This window comes from Peromyscus eremicus, chromosome 1 (assembly GCF_949786415.1).
Source record: "Peromyscus eremicus chromosome 1, PerEre_H2_v1, whole genome shotgun sequence".
NCBI classification, from domain to species: domain Eukaryota; kingdom Metazoa; phylum Chordata; class Mammalia; order Rodentia; family Cricetidae; genus Peromyscus; species Peromyscus eremicus.
This window is the reverse complement of record NC_081416.1, coordinates 80,376,746-80,393,998: the sequence shown is the minus strand read 5'-3', so window position 1 is coordinate 80,393,998 and position 17,253 is coordinate 80,376,746. Positions and strand designations below refer to the sequence as shown.

At 46.5% G+C, this 17,253-nt stretch overlaps 2 protein-coding genes across 2 annotated transcripts in view; both read right to left on the bottom strand.

The window, feature by feature from the left end:
* Nucleotides 1–2,103, bottom strand: part of Cog7 (component of oligomeric golgi complex 7) — a 70,195-nt gene extending 68,092 nt beyond the window's left edge. Inside the window, exon 1 of the mRNA XM_059267463.1 lies at nt 1,824–2,103. Within this exon, the coding sequence (XP_059123446.1) occupies nt 1,824–1,995 (172 nt within the window). The 5' untranslated portion in view covers nt 1,996–2,103. The remainder of the gene's footprint in view (nt 1–1,823) is intronic.
* A 7,576-nt stretch (nt 2,104–9,679) lies between these two features.
* Nucleotides 9,680–17,253, bottom strand: part of Gga2 (golgi associated, gamma adaptin ear containing, ARF binding protein 2) — a 36,649-nt gene continuing 29,075 nt past the window's right edge. The window contains exons 11-17 of the mRNA XM_059267449.1: nt 17,053–17,142; nt 16,764–16,792; nt 16,293–16,426; nt 14,236–14,393; nt 12,847–13,016; nt 11,528–11,638; nt 9,680–10,712 (exon numbers count right to left, since the gene is read on the bottom strand). Of these exons, the coding sequence (XP_059123432.1) occupies nt 10,590–10,712; nt 11,528–11,638; nt 12,847–13,016; nt 14,236–14,393; nt 16,293–16,426; nt 16,764–16,792; nt 17,053–17,142 (815 nt within the window). The 3' untranslated portion in view covers nt 9,680–10,589. The remainder of the gene's footprint in view (nt 10,713–11,527; nt 11,639–12,846; nt 13,017–14,235; nt 14,394–16,292; nt 16,427–16,763; nt 16,793–17,052; nt 17,143–17,253) is intronic.

Genomic DNA, 17,253 nt, shown 5'->3' with positions numbered 1-17,253 from the left:
CTCCCTGGGTGCTGTGGCTGCCATACTTATAAACATAAAAACAGAATCATACACAAACCCTGGGTGCTTTTACAAATTGGGAACCTATGGGGTTGTTTGTATACAACATGGCCCTGGCTGCTGCACTTGGAGCCCATTGCAAAGACTAGAGGCATGAACACCATGGTCGTCCTGAGCATGTTTCAACATCATCTAGCCTCGCATCTGGTAGATGTGAGACAGGGTCCAAGATCTGCATTTCTAACACCTCTGAACACAAAGATGTGGGTCTCAGAAGCCCCTGCTCCCACACTCAGACTGAGGGAAAACATACCCCGGAAACTGAACTGCATGCAGTACCATAACCCAGGCTAGGTGACACTGTAGAATAGCAAGGTGGGGCATTGATTCATGTTCATAGTCTCTCTCTTTCTCTCTCTGGACCCATGCCCATCCATACATTCTCATTCTCTCTCTTTTTCTCTTCTCTCTCTCTCTCTCATATGCACAAATAAATAAATGTAATATTAAATTTAAAAAATTTGGTCATAAATCTGTAGGGCATAGTGGCTCAGACCTGCAATCCCAGGCACTCAAGCTTATGAGGCAAGATCTTCTTGGGACACAGAGTGAGTTCAAGGCCAGCCTGGGCATCTTAGTAAGACTGCCACAAAATAACATGCAAGGACCTAGATTTAACACACGCACGCAAGCACGCACGCACACACGCACGCACGCACGCACGGCGCGTGCTAAAAGTGTCTTCATTCCGGATGACCCATCTTCCTCATATTACAATGGATTTGTGTCCTTCCCATCTACTGCTAAATACTAGGATCAGCTAACTATTTAATACTCTCAAAAGTGCTTCCTTATGCCAGACATGATGGAACATATCTATAATCCCAGGACTTGGGAGTCAAAGGTCACCCTTCACTATACAGCAAGTTCAAGGCCAGTATGAGACCCTATCTACCCCACAACTCCCCAAAGGACTTATTTCAAGATTTATGTTTTAGGACTGGAGAGATGGCTCAGAGATTAAGAGCACTGGCTGCTTTTCCAGAGGTCCTGAGTTCAATTCCCAGCAACCACAGAGTGGCTCACAACTATCTGTAATGAGAGACCTGGTGCCCTCTTCTGGCATGTAGGCAGAACACTGTATACATAATAAGTAAATCTTAAAAAAAAAAAAAAAAAGAATTATGTTTTAATTACATTCTGTGTCTATGTGTCGGTTCAGGCATGCCCAAGGTCACTGAATCCCCTGGAACTGGAGTTACAGGTAGTTGTGAGTTACTGTATGTAGGTGCTGGGAATTAAACTCGGGTCCTCTACAAGTGTAATGTGTGTTCTTAACCACTGATCCACTCCAACATCAAAAAGGCTTTTTTTTTTTTTTTTTTTTTAAGCTTGGTGGGGGACACTTATCTGTAATTCCAGAATTAGGGAAGCTGAGGCAGAATGAGAATCACTGTGAGTGTGTGTGTATGTGTGTCTGTCTGTCTGTCTGTGTATGTCTGTCTGTCTGTGTATGCGCGCCCGTTCTGGTATAGCTCAGGCTGGCCTCAAACTCACTTTGCAACCGAAGCTAGCCTTGAATTCCTGATCCTCCACCACCACCTCTCCAGTGCTAAAATTACAAGTGGCTGCCACCAAGTCCAACTTTTTTTTTTAGGTTTCAAAGGAAATGTTATGGCTTCACCACAGGTGACAACCGAAGTCCAGACCTAACTCAGACTACCGCAGGGCTAGCTTTCCCACCAAAGGAGAGGCTTGGCCCCTGGGCCCGGACCTGCAGTCGGGCATTCAGGGTGGGTCGGGTGGGCGTCTGCGCGGCTCACCCTCCACGGCGTGGTTCACCTCCTGGATGAACAGCTGCAGCTTCATCACCAGGGTGGCTGCGTGGCCGTCCGCCTTCCCCGCCGCCGCCCCGTCTTTGGGGCTGGCTCTGAAGGCGGCATTGATCCAGTCCTTCACGTCGAAGTCGTCGGCCAAGAACTTGGAGAAGTCCATGGCGCGCGGCCTCCGAGCTGGCGCCGGGCGACACAGCCTTCGGGGCGGCAGCCGGAACCCACCGCGCCGCAACTAGCCGCCCCGTCAGCGCGCACTCGATGAGGCCGATGTCCCTCGTCGCGTGCCGTACTTCTTCCGGAAGTCAGTGCCCATTACCATAGCGACCGCTCGCGCTGGTGGCCGCGAGCCCCGCGCTACCCTCGCAAGTACAACAGTCCTTTTTCTGCTAATACTTTCCGAGCAGCAAAGTGCTTCCTAGAAAATCGTCCCGTGCGTCTGCGCATCTAACCCCGAAGTCCCCATGAGGACTATTACTCTCCTAGCGTGTGACGAAGGACTGAGGCGGTTGGCAACGGGTTCAGCCGCCGAGCTAGGAAGTGGCTCTGTTGGGCCGGGGGAGCGAAGGGACTTGCCACCGAGCCTGAGTGTCTGAGTTCGACTCCCGGGACCCGCGAGTGGAAGGCGAGAACTGACACCCGCATGTTGTCCTCTGACCTCCATGCGCATGTGTCCTCAACACATACACGCATTCCTCTAAATAAATAATAAATAAAATGAAATTTAAAACAGGAAATTGGCAGCCGGGCGTTCTAGCCATAGCTGCTTCCTGTTCGTTCCTGAACTAACCTATCCGAGAAAGTACCAGTTTATCCGAGAAAGTACACTCCTGTTTCTTCTAACCTAGAACAACTTGACGCCTGACAGAACAGCTGAGAGACATAAACTCAGTGTAACTATGAATAATGTTGCTACTTTTCCGTTCTCACTCAATGCACACAGCAGTTTGCTTTTCAGTTTTATTTTATGTGGATAAGTGTTTTGCCTGTATATATGTCTGTGAACCTCTTGCGTGCCTGGTGCCCGCAGAGGCCAGACGAAGATGAAGAATCTGGAAGTGGAATTTTATAGGCGGTTATGGGTGCTGGGGGTCGAACACAGGTCCTCTAGAAGAGAAGTCAGTACTCTTAACCGCTGGGTCGTGTCTCCAGCCCTTCATAAATCTTAAATGTCTATGGAATTGATAATGGTATCCCCTCTTTATTTCTGATTTAATTTTAACAATCTTCAAAAAGCCAACTGTTCCTTCAATTTTTCCATTTCTTGCTTCCATCCATTTCTTCACTGGTCAGTTTCCTTTTTTTCTTCTTTCTCTGAGTTTGTTTGCTTTTGTCTAGTATAGCAAAGTAGAGTTTGTTTGTTTGTTTGTTTGTTTGTTGAAGACACAGTCTTATTCGATAGTCCTTCCAGCCTGGAATTCAAAGGCAGTCCTCCTGATTGAGCCTCCCAATTGCTGGGATTCCTGGCTTGAGCCACCATATCATGTTCTGGTGTTGCTTTTCAATTCAATTCCGTGTATTTGGAAAACATACTTGGTATGACTTAAACCATTCTAGATGTGCCGAGACTTGTGATGGATGGTCTGTCATGGAGGAGGTGCTATGCGCATTTGAAAATATGTACAGCATGAAGAACAAGGATGTGATGTGAAATAAAGGATTTAGCTAAAGATAACAAGCGAAAGAATCCAGAAGCAGGAGGACAAAGGCCCATGTGTTCTCTCACTCTTGGATCTAAATTTTATATAAATACCTAAAACCACATCAGACCTGAAAGCAGAAGGGAGACAGAGGAGGAAGAAAGGAAAATGGAAGGAGGGTGGGACCAAGAGGGGGGTATTCAGAAGGGAATATACTTAAAGTACACAGTACAATTGAAACGAACTGTCTTTATAGAAACCCAGCACTATGTATAATGAACATTCACTATGAAGAGGAGGAAGAAAACCCCATTTCTAACTGAGTGTGGTGATGCATGCCTGTAATCCCAGCACTAAGGAAGCAGAAACAGGATTGCCTTGAGTTTGAGGCCATTCAGGCCTATATAGCAAGACCCTGTCTCCCAACTAAAAACAAACCAAACAGCAAAAAAAAAAAAAGAAAAGAAAAGAAAAGAAATATCTGCAGACATTGGGTAAGTGTTCCATAGATTTTAGTAAATATGGGAATTAGTTTTCTTCAAAATTCTTGTCCTTGCTCATCTTCTGAGTTGTCCCACCAATTACTGAAAGACTTTAAATCTCCAACTCATTATTGTTAGCCAGGCGCAGTGGCACACACCTTTAATTCCAGCACCCAGGAGGCAGAGGCAGGTCAGTCTCTGTGAGTTCAGGGTTAGCCTGGTCCACACTATGAGTTCCAGAACAGTCAGGGCTATGTAGAGAGACCTCCATCTCAAAAATCAAGACAGATTGAATTTGTATTGTACTGCCCATTTTTCTGTCCAGCTGTATTTATTTTTGCTTCAGGTTCTTCAGGGCTCTGATATTAGGTATATGCACTTGTAACTTATCTTGCTGCAGTATTAACCTAATATCAAATATACCTTTTATCTCTAGTAATATCTTAAAGCCTATTCTCTTTTTTTTATTTCATTTTTGTTTTGTTTGTTTTCTTCAAGACAGGATTTCTCTGTGTAGCCTTGGCTTTCCTCTATAGACCAGGCTGGCCTCAAAGCCTATTTTCTAGCTTACCTGGGCTAAATTTTTTTAGTATATTTCCCCTGTGGTATATGTCCACTGGTGTCACTGAGGTTCAGGCTATTTTTTATGTTTTTTTCCTTTTTAGATTCATTTTATAATTTTTAAATTATGTGTATATCTGTGTGGGTTTGGTCACTTGTGAATGGATGTACCCAGAGTCCAGAAAATGACATTGGATTCCCTAGAGCTTGAGTTAGGCGGCTGTAAACCACCCAATATAGATGCTGGGAACCAAACCTAGATTCTCTGAAAGAGCAGCATGTGCTCTCAACTGCCGTTGCTGTTTCTTTATATAGCATTCAACATTCACAAAGCTTTGATCCTTTCAAAGGATCCTTGTGTGCATAGGTATGGTTAGTGCTGTCAGCTTGACAGGATCTAAAATCGGTCAGGAGATGGGCCTCTGGCATGACTGTGAGGGATACGCCCCTCCCCAGATAGGGTTTCTCTGTGTGTCAGCCCTGGTTGTCCTGGAACTTGCTTTGCCAGACCAAGCTGGCCTCGGACTCCCAGAGATCTGCCTGCCTCTTCCTCCTGAGGACTAGGATTAAAGACATGCACCACCACGCCGGATTCACGGTAGAATCTTATTATGTGTGTAAGCATTTGTCTGTATGAACAAGGGTGTGCAGACACCGTGGAACCTGTGTGGAAGGTGGAGGTATGCCTCGGGTAATGGTCCTTGCTTCTACCTTTTGATGGGAATCTCTGTTGTTTTCCACTTTGTATACTAGGTTAGCAGCCCAAGAACTCGCAGGAATTCTCCAGTCTCGGTTCTCCTTAGTAGCACTGGGATTTCAGATGCTCCTTCCAAGAGTCCAGCTATTTCATGGGTTCTGGGGACAAACACAGGTCCACACACTTGCACAGCAAACACTTTTACCCACTGACATCTCTCCAGTCTGTGTGTGTGTGAGAGAGCGCATGTGTGTGCACACAAGGTCTCGTGTTACCCAAACCGGTACTTCTGCTCTTCCTGCATCTACCTCTCTACTGCTGAGAGATTGCTTACAGGCTTGCACCACCTCAGCAGCTGTGCTGCCGTTACCGCTGTTCAAGGAAACACAAGTGGAGAAAAGTGTTAAGCCACTGGAGCGTCGTGTTTTCTCATTCCTCATATCAGGTTCTAACTCTTAACAAATACAGTCAGGCTGAGGAGGGACTAACTGGAGAGCAGCAGGCACCACCAGTCAGCTGGCTAAAGAGAACTCTCAGATGAGGTTGCCTGGCCAATGAGCACCAATTGTGACTAGTAGTGTGCTGATGTCGTTAAAACTTCAAGAATTGCTAACTAGATCTTAAAAAGTAGATTTAAAAAGAAAACGTATTTATTTGTAGTGTGTGTGTGTGTGTGTGTGTGTGTGTGTGTGTGTGTGTGTGTGTGTGTGTAAGTCAGAAGACACCTTGAAGAAGTCACTTCTCTCCTTCCTCATGTCCCTGGAATCAAACTCAGGTAGTCAGGCTTGGCAACAAGAGCCTGTACTTCACTGGCTGAGCCATCTGGTGGCCCTGAACTAGATTTTAAACATTGTTACCAATTAAGACTATAAAGAGCCAGGCGGTGGCCCACGTCTTTTTTTTTTTTTTTTTTTTTTTTTTTTTGGTTTTTCGAGACAGGGTTTCTCTGTGTAGCTTTGCGCCTTTCCTGGAACTCACTCTGTAGCCCAGGCTGGCCTCGAACTCACAGAGATCCGCCTGGCTCTGCCTCCCGAGTGCTGGGATTAAAGGCATGCGCCACCACTGCCCGGCTAGGTGGCCCACGTCTTTAATCCCAGCACTCGAGAGGCAGAGGCAGGCGATCTGTGAGTTCGAGGCCAGCCGGAGCTACAGAGTGAGTTCCAGGAAAGGCTCCAAAGCTACACAGAGAACTTCCATCAAAAAAAAAAAAAAAAAAAAAAAAAAAAAGACTATAGTGAGCTAGCTGTGGTGAGTCATGCCTGTAATCCCAGCACTTGGGAGGTAGAATTAGGAATTCAAAGCCAACCTATGCAACATAAAAAGAACTGAGGCCAGACAAAGTGGCTTGCTCAAGATGGTGCATGTGAGAAAGAACTGAATGTAATTCTCAGGCAGGGTCTACACAAGGTGGTGTGCAGGAGTGGGGGCAGCTGTCAGGGAAGAGGGGATAGGGATGCAAGAAAGCAACTGGACGCCCTTTCAGCATGACATGCCTGATTTACAGCTCAGGTGAAGGAAAAGAATGGGCCATCCTTTCCTCTGGGTGGCTGAAACTGTAACAGTACTCTCTGCCAGCTTTCTAGTGTCAATCAATCTGCTTAAGCGTTCCTAGTGTCTCTGAAAAGCCGATAAGGGAACTCCTACCCTGTGTGTGGGTGTGCACATGTGTGCCCGTGTCTGTGGAGGCCAGAGACCAACTTCCTGTGCCATTCCTCAGACGCCATCTACCTTGCTTTTTCAGACAAGATCTCTCACAGAGGATTACATGTCTCTCTGCCAGTGCTTGCCACCACACCCAGCATTTTTATAACCAGGTTCTAGGAATCGAACTCAGGGCCTCACACTTGCATAGCGAACACTTTAATAAGTCACCCCCCAGCCCAGAATTTTCACCTTTCATATTTTAATTTTGAATCATATTTAATACCTATCAAAACAATGACACCGAACATAAGAAATAAGGCTTTATTTAGTTTAGAAATTTCAGTAAATGGAGATAAACTTGAAAAGGAACCTACCTAGAATTCCAAGACCCAACCATGGCCATATATATACATATATACATATACATATATATATGTATATATATCTCCATCTCAGAATATACCAGAGAATTGTTTGGTTTAAAGCTAAGCCAGGGGATAGGGATATAGCTTGGCTTTATAACAACTGGACATAGCTAGTCATCTGAAAGGTAGGAACCTCAATTAAGAAAATGTCTCCCATAAGATCAGGTATATGAAAATCTGTAGGGCATTTTCTAAATTGGTAATTGATAGGGAAAGACCCAACCCACTATGGGTGGTGCCATCCCTGGGATGGTGGTCCTGGCTTCTTTAAGAAAGCAGGCTGAGCAAGCCAGTAAGTGGCCTCTGCATCAGCTCCTGCCTCCAATCTTCTCCTGTTTGAGTTCCTGTCCTGATTTCCTTGGATAACGAAGAGTGCTATGGAAGTGTAAGCAGAATAAATAAACTGTTGCTTCTCCAGGTTTTTTGGGTTTTGTTTGTTTGTTTTTTAGTGTGTTGTTTCTCTTGATTTGTTGTTGTTTTCTTTTGTGTGTTTTTTTAAATGTATTTTTTAGGGGTATTCTGTCTGCATGTATGCCTGCATGCCAGAAGAGGGCATCAGATCCCATTATAGATGGTTATGATGTGGTTGCTGGGAATCAAACTCAGAACTTCTGGAAGAGCAGCCAGTGCTCCTAACTACTGAGTCATCTCTCCAGTCCCTCTCCATACATTTGATGGCCAACACTACAAAGAAAAATAACCTGCACTTCCTGTTTTTTGTAGACAAGATTTCTCTGTGTAGCCTTGGCTGTCTCAAACTCAGAGATCTGCCTGCCTCTACCTCCTAAGTGCTAGGCTTAAAGGCATGTGTTAGCACCGCCTGGCCCTGCATTTTTCATTTAGCAACAGTTTGAAAGCACTGTTCTCCCACAACAGAGGGAAGACTGCTTGCTAACTTTCTACCACACTACCCAATCTTTCCTTCCTTGGTAACTAGACCCCAATTTTATGTTTTGCTCCACTGCATACAAAAATCAATATCTTCCCAGTGTGCTTTGCAGCTAGGTGTGGCCAAATACCTAAATGGGACAAGATGTGAAGGCAGACATCATGTGAAATTTCCAGGAAGCCTTAGAATCCTGGCATTTCCCTTCTTCCTGTGACTGACAATGCAGAGGCAACTGAGACACTGAAGCAGATCTGGGAACAGGGTCATGAGGGGCATGCCCCTAGGGGACTTAAAGGGAACGAAAACCTGTGGGATGCCTCTTGTGCTGGCCTGTTTCCAGGCTGCTTCCCCACACATGTGTAGACTCTGTATGTTTTGGCTATCATGTTTCCTTGAACATATATTTGAGTTCCAGGTCAGGCTGGACTACAGCATGAGACTCAAAACATAGCAAAACAAAAACAAAAACCAAGGCTGAGGATCTAACTCAGTTGGCAGAGTGCTTGCCTAGCATGCACAAGGCCCTGAGTTTCATCTTGTCAGGACTTAAAACTGGGTGCAGTGGTACACACCTATAATCTGAACACCCAGGAACTGAAAGCAGAAGGATCAGAAGTTCAAGGTCACTCTCAGCTTACACAGCAAGTTTCAGTCTGGCCTGGGCTAGAGAGACCCATTTTTAAGAAAGTCAGTTATGGCACACGCCTTTAATCCCAGCACACAGGAGACAGATGCAGGTGGATAACCGTGAGTGTGAGGCCAGCCTGGTCTACTTGGTGAATTCCAGGCCAGCCCAGGATACACAGTGAGACTCTGTCTCAAAAACAAAATAACAGGGGCTGGAGAGATGGCTCAACGATTAAGAACACTTAAGAACAGATGTCCTGAGTTCAATTCCCAGCAACCACATGGTGGCTCACAACCATCTGTAATGAGATCTGGTGCCCTCTTCTGGCCTGCATGCATACATGCAGACAGAACACTGTATACATAATAAATAAATAAATCTTAAAAACAACAACAAAAACAGCAGCCAGAAACCATCCTAAAATCTACTGTATGATCCAATGTTTTGTGCTATTAATATACACCCAAAGAAAATTATTGTTGGTGGATTTCCAACTAGATGAACACATTTTAGTAGTCATGATTGAGAGAGTCTTCCAGTTTCTGAGGCAGAATCTCGTAAGACTGGCTGGATTTTACAGCCCTCACCAGCCATTTCAGTAAAGCTCAGAGTTCCTTCTCCTACAGACCCAGCCAAGCAGAACGTGTTGAGGCATGCATGCCAAAGAAGCCAGCACACAGTAGGTGCTCTCAAAGTATTGGTGGACTATTAGCTTGAGTTTCCCTTCCTGGTTACACTTGAAGCAAATACCAAACCCTCTTCTCCAGCTCCCTCAGCTTGTCAGAACGCTGCTCTTCACCATGTCCTCATTTGTCGACAGAAGACGGTTTCCTTCCAGCCCGTCACCTCTAGATGCATCCCCTATGGACTCCACACCAGGCAAATTTGTACACAGTATTTATTCAATGATGTTCTGTACTTAGTAATCACATGGCTCTCTACCTGCATCACAGTTCTCCACCGTGGATTGTGAGGGTCACGGGACTGGCCAGCTAGCTGTGATATACAACAAGGAACACAGGGTCACAATGAAAGAGCTTTGAGATGTTTATGAACAGAAAGAATGAGGATGACGACATTGTGGGTCCTGAGTAAGGGCCCAGACAGGCTGCCCAACCCACAGAACCCGAGGCCTGAGCAAGGCCTCAGAGGGTCCATCTAAGGGAGAATCTAAGGCACTGTAGTGAAGGACATGATTGGCCCACCAAGTGTGGTCTCCTGGTCTCATGGCAGGTGCTTGCCTGGAACCAGTGCAATAAGCATTCCATTTAGGTTTTACTGAACCTCTGCAAGCAGCATTCCCTAATGAAAATGAAGACAAGGCCATTCTTGGAAAAGTGTGCCCCAGAAGACACTCTCTGTCACAAGACCAACCAGGTCCCTTTCTAAGGTCCCTGAGAATAGCAGCCTGGGAGCAACTAAGACTTTCAAAGGCTGACAAGGCACAGAGTGGATGGATGAAAAGATAACAATACATGGAAAAAACTTTGGCTTATAAAACTCCAACCCGAGGCAGGGGCAAGTGTCAACCAACATGCAGAAGCAGATATGAGTGCAGCAGAGACGATCTCAGAAGTTGTCAGCATCCCCCACACTGCCCAAATCCCAAGCCCAGCTCTCCCTCCTCCCCCAGCACCCCCACAGCACGCCCACGCACACACATGATCTACAGACAGAGGTTGGCGATCAAGGCCTGACATCAGGAGAGAACTCTTGGCACTCTGCACTACATCACAATGAGTCCCGGCCAGACAGTGAAAGGAACGCTGGCCTAAGCTTGACTGAAGAGTCTCAGTTGAGAAGTTCAGCGGTGCTCAAGACAGCCAGGTCTGGAAAGTCTTTCACTTCTCCTACTTCGCTGAATGGCTGCCCACCCTGGTTGAAAGTCAGCTTATACCGCAACCGGATGGGTTCCTGGGACAGAAGAGAGGCTAAGATGTTAGAGATTCAAGCCCACGGTAAAAGCCTCCACCCAACCTAGGAGTCTCCAAGGAACAGCTTACAGCTCTTCTATTTTATTTTATTTTATTTTATTTTATTTTTTTTTTTTTTTTTTTGGTTTTTCGAGACAGGGTTTCTCTGTGTAGCTTTGCGCCTTTCCTGGGACTCACTTGGTAGCCCAGGCTGGCCTCGAACTCACAGAGATCCGCCTGGCTCTGCCTCCCGAGTGCTGGGATTAAAGGCGTGCGCCACCACCGCCCGGCTTCTATTTTATTTTTTGAGACAGGCTGTATGTCTCAAATGTAGCCTTGGCTGGCCTGGAACTCACTGTATAGATCAGGCCTGCCTCTGCCTCTAGAGTGCTGGGACTACAGATGTATACCACCACACGCTCAGTTTATTTACATAATTCCCTCAAATGAAGTCTTCAAGTAACGGGGTGGCCTGGCTACCCTGGCTTAGTCTCTTTGAAGCTACAAACACAAAGGGAGTCAGGCATGAATCCTGGAAGTCCCACCCACTTCTGCAGTCCCAAAGGAAAATTCAGAGACCCACAGGAAGACAGGATGCTTCCTCCAGAGGAGTCTAGGCATGAGTTCACATGTCTGTCCCTTGCTTCCCAGCTGTGACAGCGCTTACAGATCTTCTAACAAGCCCCAAAGCAAAGCAGGCCCCAATAAGGGCTGTTCCACCCCCAAACTCAACCAGGAACCACTGAGACTTGACAACAAACCTCAATGTACTATTCAGGGCCCTATTTCCCCGCTACCAAAGGCCCAGGAACATACTTTGTGTGGGTTGTCAAGCAGCAGCATCTGCGATATCACGGCTGGAGGCATCAAAGGACTGAACGCTGGGAGCTTGGAACTGGATGCCGGCTGCAGCTTCACTCGCATTGACTATGGGTGGAAGATACAACACGTTAATCCAGAAAGCCACAGCATCAGCGAGAGTATTCAGGCCAACGGTAACTTCCTCTCCCTCAAGACCCTCAGGGTTCCACACAGACATTTCTTACGAGGGGATATAGGATCTGAAACAGCCTTTCCTCTGCCCACAGGAACGTATTTGAAGGCGTGTGGTCAGCAGTTGGCATCTCAGATGAAGCACAAACACTAGAGAGAATCTTGGTCTGAGTTCTCAATCGCCTCTTATGCGCTCTGTGCTCTTGGGTACAACACCTAGTTCTGAGCCTTGCCGGCACAGCGTGTAAAGCAGCGACGGGCTACCACATCGATGAGAACACATACATATCCATTCCCATCTTTTCTTGCTTGCTTTATAGCCTAAGTCATAAAAAGAGGGCCATGCAACCCTGGATGCTAGTGGCCAGGTTCATGCTTTATAAGGTCCAGAAGAACCCTAGAAGAAAATAGAGCCAACTCTCTTCGTCTAGGGGAGGTGTGTTGGCACATGCCTATACACCCAGCACTCAGGAGGTAGAGGCAGGAAGAAGCTGAGTTTAAGGCCACACTTGGCTAAAAGCAAGTTCTAGGCCAGCTTGACCTGCACAGTGCGACCCTGTATGAAAAAACGAAACACATCAGGGCACGGTGGTACACATCTTTAATCCCAGCACCTGGGAGACAGAGGCAGGCAGATCTTTTGACTTGGGGGCCAGACTGGTCTACATAATGAGTTCTAGGCCAGCCTGAGCTACACAGTGAGACTCTGTCTCAAAAACAAAACAAAACATAACAAAACAAAACCCCCCAAAAAGATTTTGTTTTGTGTTTTGTTTTTTGAGACATTGTTTCTATGTGTAGTCTTGGCTGTCTTGGAACTTACTCTACAGACCAGGCTGGCCTTGAACTCACAGAGATCCACCTGCCTCTGCCCCCCAACCAAGTGCTAGGATTAAAGGTGTGCACCACCACCTGGCAGTATTCTTAAGGAATTAACTAAAAAACTTGTCTGGATAGATCCTTATTTGAAGTCAAATATATAGGACTACCCAGCTATGTAAGCCATTAAAAATCCCCATTTTTATGTTTAGCCAGTCTGAGAGAAGAGTCTGTCCCTCTATCTAACTAATAATGTCTCAGCAAGTGTTCAGAAACAAGTCACTAGTGAAAAGGTCAAAGCTGGCCAGCAGCAGATGACTCACCTTTGGGACAGCCACCTGAAACATGATGTCCCAGACAGGCTGGGTGGCAGTGCTCATCATGGTCAACAGCAACACCTGGACGTCTGGGTGGCCAGGGGCCCCAGTCTGGGAGAAGTGCAGCAGAATTCTGAAGCCGTTCCGGTCATACACGATGATGGGAGGCAGGCTGCCTGGTAGACAGGGACCCCCCCAAGGGTCAGCACTCACACTTGATAGCATCCCTGCTGCCTCCCATCTCTTCACCTCACCATCTGCACCACGTATCCCAAACCCTCACCGGACTCCTCCAATCCAAATGGTCTCTTACCATCACCCACCCGTTCTCACCAAGATACTCGGCTTAAAAAGGAATCTTTTTTTTTTTCATTGAACTCGATCACAACTAAAGTTACGTAGGAACACTATAGAAGGCACGAAATCATAAAGAATGAAATTCAAAACAAACCAAAAAACTCAGTAAATAGAATAAAGCCAGTTGTGGTGGACCACACCTTTTAACCCCACACCTGCCTCTGGCCAGCTGATAATGCTGAATGTTATCTTTCTGCTTTGATTTTTCTATACTTCTATATACTGAGTATGTTATTTTTTTTTTTTACCGCCCCCCCCTTTTAAACTTTGTATTGTAATTATTTTATATTTATAAAGTTACAAAAGCAAACCAAATGATTCTCATAAACATTACCCACCTTCCTCAAATGTTAATACCTTACATAATTGTGGGATAATTATCACAACCAAGAAATTAACACTGGACATGCAATGCTGTTCCAGTCAAAACTTAACAACACAAATGTGCAAAGAGTGCCTGTTATCAGCAAGTACATGTAAACAACTCTGCCTGGCTGCCAGTGCCCTGCACGCCAGCTTCGCCACACCTTGTCCCCCTCCAGGACTCTGGGCTGTTGAAGAGCAGAGTCCCCGATGCTCAGGACTGTTTTCTGCTGCACACACCACCATGCAGACCACACTGTACAGTCTTAGCTGGCAGAGCCTCTGGTTTCCTTTCCCCTGTATCTGAGGCAAGACCCACTTTTCAGACTTGAGGATCCACAGAGAAACATCATCTTCCTTTCCTTCAATTTCCACCTTTTTTTTTTCAGTCACTTCCAGTCACATTAAACCTTCCTCCTTGAATTCCAGATGAACAAACATCAAGTCCCTAACAGATTCCAACCTCCTCATTAAACTCTACCTGCCAATACCCTTCACAGTTGACATCCTAAGACAGAGAAGACTTAGAAAAACATCAGCTCAAAAGGCTGAAAAGCTCGCCTCAGCTCTCCCCAGCCTCATACCCAGCTCCCCCAGTCTACGGACCGTGCCTATGAGCGTGGAGCGGTGTGCTGTTATTCGGGATCCAACAAAGAAGAGGAACAAACTACTTACTGGGTTTCACAGACTCCAACGGGACAAACACTTGCGCCAGAGGTGTATTCTGTGAGGCTGGGGAAGAAGCCAATGGTCCAGCCTCCCAGGACCAACCTGGAGAGTCCTTGGTACCTGGTGGCACTTCCTTGGGGATGCTTTTTTGTGGAACATAATTCCTACAAAGAAATAAAAATGATCATTGACTAACAAAAACTAGAAAACTTTGGGAATCTGTCATTGTTGTTTGTTTTTGTTTGTTTTCTGAATATCAAGAAAACAGGTATGCATGCAAACGTGCCCATCCCCATGAGAGGAAAATGACTAAATACAGCCGTGCAAACCATAATGTAACTGTTAAAGAGAATGAGGCACATTTATACATGCACCCACATGGCAGCTCACAACTGTCAGTTCCAGGGGATCGGGCATCCTGACACAGACATCTATGCAGGCAAAACACCAATGCACATACAATAAAAATAAATACATTTTTTAAAATGTCTCAAAGATGTAACATGACATGAAAAAAAGATCTGTGAGGACTGTGAGAAGGCTCAGAGGATGAGGCAGTTGCTGCCAAGCCTGACAACCTGCAGCTGGCCCCACACTACGCACAAAACTGACTCCAAGGTGTCCTTTAACCTCCACATGTATGCTGTGGTGCCCAAAACACTAAATCAATGTAATTAAAACCATTTTAAGGAGCTGGAAAGATGGCTCAGTGGTCCAAAGTGCGGCTCTTGCAGAGGACGTGAGTTTCCCAGCAGCTCACAGCTACCTGTAATTCCAGCAGGGGATTTGATGCCCTCTTTTGGAACCAGAATACAAACATAGACACTTTTTTCTTTTCTTTTTTAAAGAGAAAAGTGGGACTGGGCATAGTAGTACACACCTTTAATCACAGCACCCAGGAAGCAGAGGTAGGTAGATGTCAGTAAACTCAAAGACAACCAGAACTACATAGTGAGACCCAGGGGGTGGGGAGGGGTGTGCTAGAGAGATGAATCGTAATCAAGAACACATATTTCAATCAAGGGCCTATATTTGGTTCCCAGTACCAACATCAGGCAGAACCCAACCACTTGTAACTCTAGCTTCAGGCGGCCCAACAACTCCAAGGGAACTCGAATGCATGTGGCATACGTATACACAGAAACACACATATAAATAAAAATAAATATCTTAAAAAAGAGAAAGGAAAGTCATGTTGGAAGACAGCTTCATAAAAATAAGCTACAATAATGCATTATCACACGTACAGCAAAAGCAAAGGCATGTGTGATGTATGTGCCTGTCATCCCAGCACTCAACAGACTGAGGAAGGGTGATTTCCAGGCTTGTCTACTATAGCGAGACTTACCTGGGGGGGGTGGGGGGTGGGGGAAGCTCCAGCAAAGAAAGAACTGGAGTCAGGGGCCAAAATAAATCCTCTTTGAAAAGAAGAAAAAAGAACCTTCTACCGTTTTTTTAGGGAATGGTCTTTTAGGACCTATTGTTATTTTTCTAGTTTTGTTTAATTTCAAACATAGCAGTCAGGAAAGAGAAATAAGTATCAAAATTATCAGTCAGCCAGCCATAGAGCATACGGGACATGGCTGCAATCACAGAACTTGGGAGGCAGAGGTTCAGGAGTTCAAGGTCATCCTTGGCTCCTAACTGGGTTGAAGCCAGTCTAGACATAAGACTGTCTCATAAGACAAAAACAGGCCAGTGAGATGGCTCAGTGCAGATAAAGATACTTGCTGCAAAACCTGGAGAGCTAGGTTCACTCCCTGGAACCCACATAAAGGCAAGAAAGAACCACCTCACAAAATTACCCTCTGACTCTGCGCGCTCACCATGGCATGTGTGTCCCTATACACCCACCAGGCACCTACTTGCACAAATTAAAAAGATACAATAAACAAAAACGTCTGTCGTTGTCGATTTCTTTCTGGAGCTGTCTGAGTCAGGATGGGGTAAGACAGCAGAGGGGACGCCGCACCCTGCACTTGCAATACAAAGAGCATGCATGCCCTTCAGCAGGAGGGGGCTGTGGGGGCCGCAGGCAGAAGCCACTGGCCCGGAACACTCACAGTGGTCCTGGAGACGGCTGTGGCGAGAAGAAATCCAGCAGGTTCCTGTCTGCAGAAAGGCTCTGGACCGCGCCCCCCAGGAGAGTGATGGCAGCAGGCTGCTTCTGATCTTTACAGCAGCTTGGAATGACAACCTGCCAAACCAAGAAGGGCTAAAACAATCTCTTTTGTGGCAGGAGCAGAAAGAAAGGGCAGAACAGAAGACTCCTCCTGCACAGACCTTCAGGAAGCAGGAGCCAGGACAACGAAAGGGTTAGGGCGGAAGAGGGAAAGACAGCCTGCCAGGGAGATGGGAAGTAAACCCAACAGGGGAGATGAAGAGCTCTGGAGCCAACCCCACAGGATGATCGGAGGAGCCCAAAGGGTGGGGCAGTGGTGACCGCTCTCCTGAAGGCAGAACTGTGTGTGTGTGGCCAGGGTGGAAGTGAGCGGCCCTCCCCGGAACTCCCCACCGAGGAAGAACTTTCCTACCTTGTTGCTGGTGGGAATATCATTGAGCCCTGTGAGAAAGGAGTAGAGTGAGAAATGTCACCACAACACGGCCTCACAGACGATGGGGCTGGATAGAGTGCCCACCCTTCCAGGATATCTAGAAAGCCTAGACAAGGAACCTGCCCAAAGCCAATCCACCCACCCAAAGAGACGTTTCCCCGCTGCCTGGTGTGCCAGAGACCTCCCCACAGCAGGCCCATGCTGCTTGAAGGAAACAAACCTACCCATCCCTCTACTCAGTGTCATTCTGTGTAACGTCCTCTCTTACCTAAGGCTGCCAGGTCCTGATGAAGCAAAGATGGCGTCTCCAGGTCAATGAGGGGGCAGTTCTTCCCGCAGGCTACTTGCTTTGGAAAGACTAGTAAACAGATGGGGTTAAAAGACTCAAACATGGCCAGGTGGTAGTGGCACACATCTTTAATCCCAGCACTCAGGAGGCAGAGGGGAGGAACTCTGTGAGTTTGAGGAC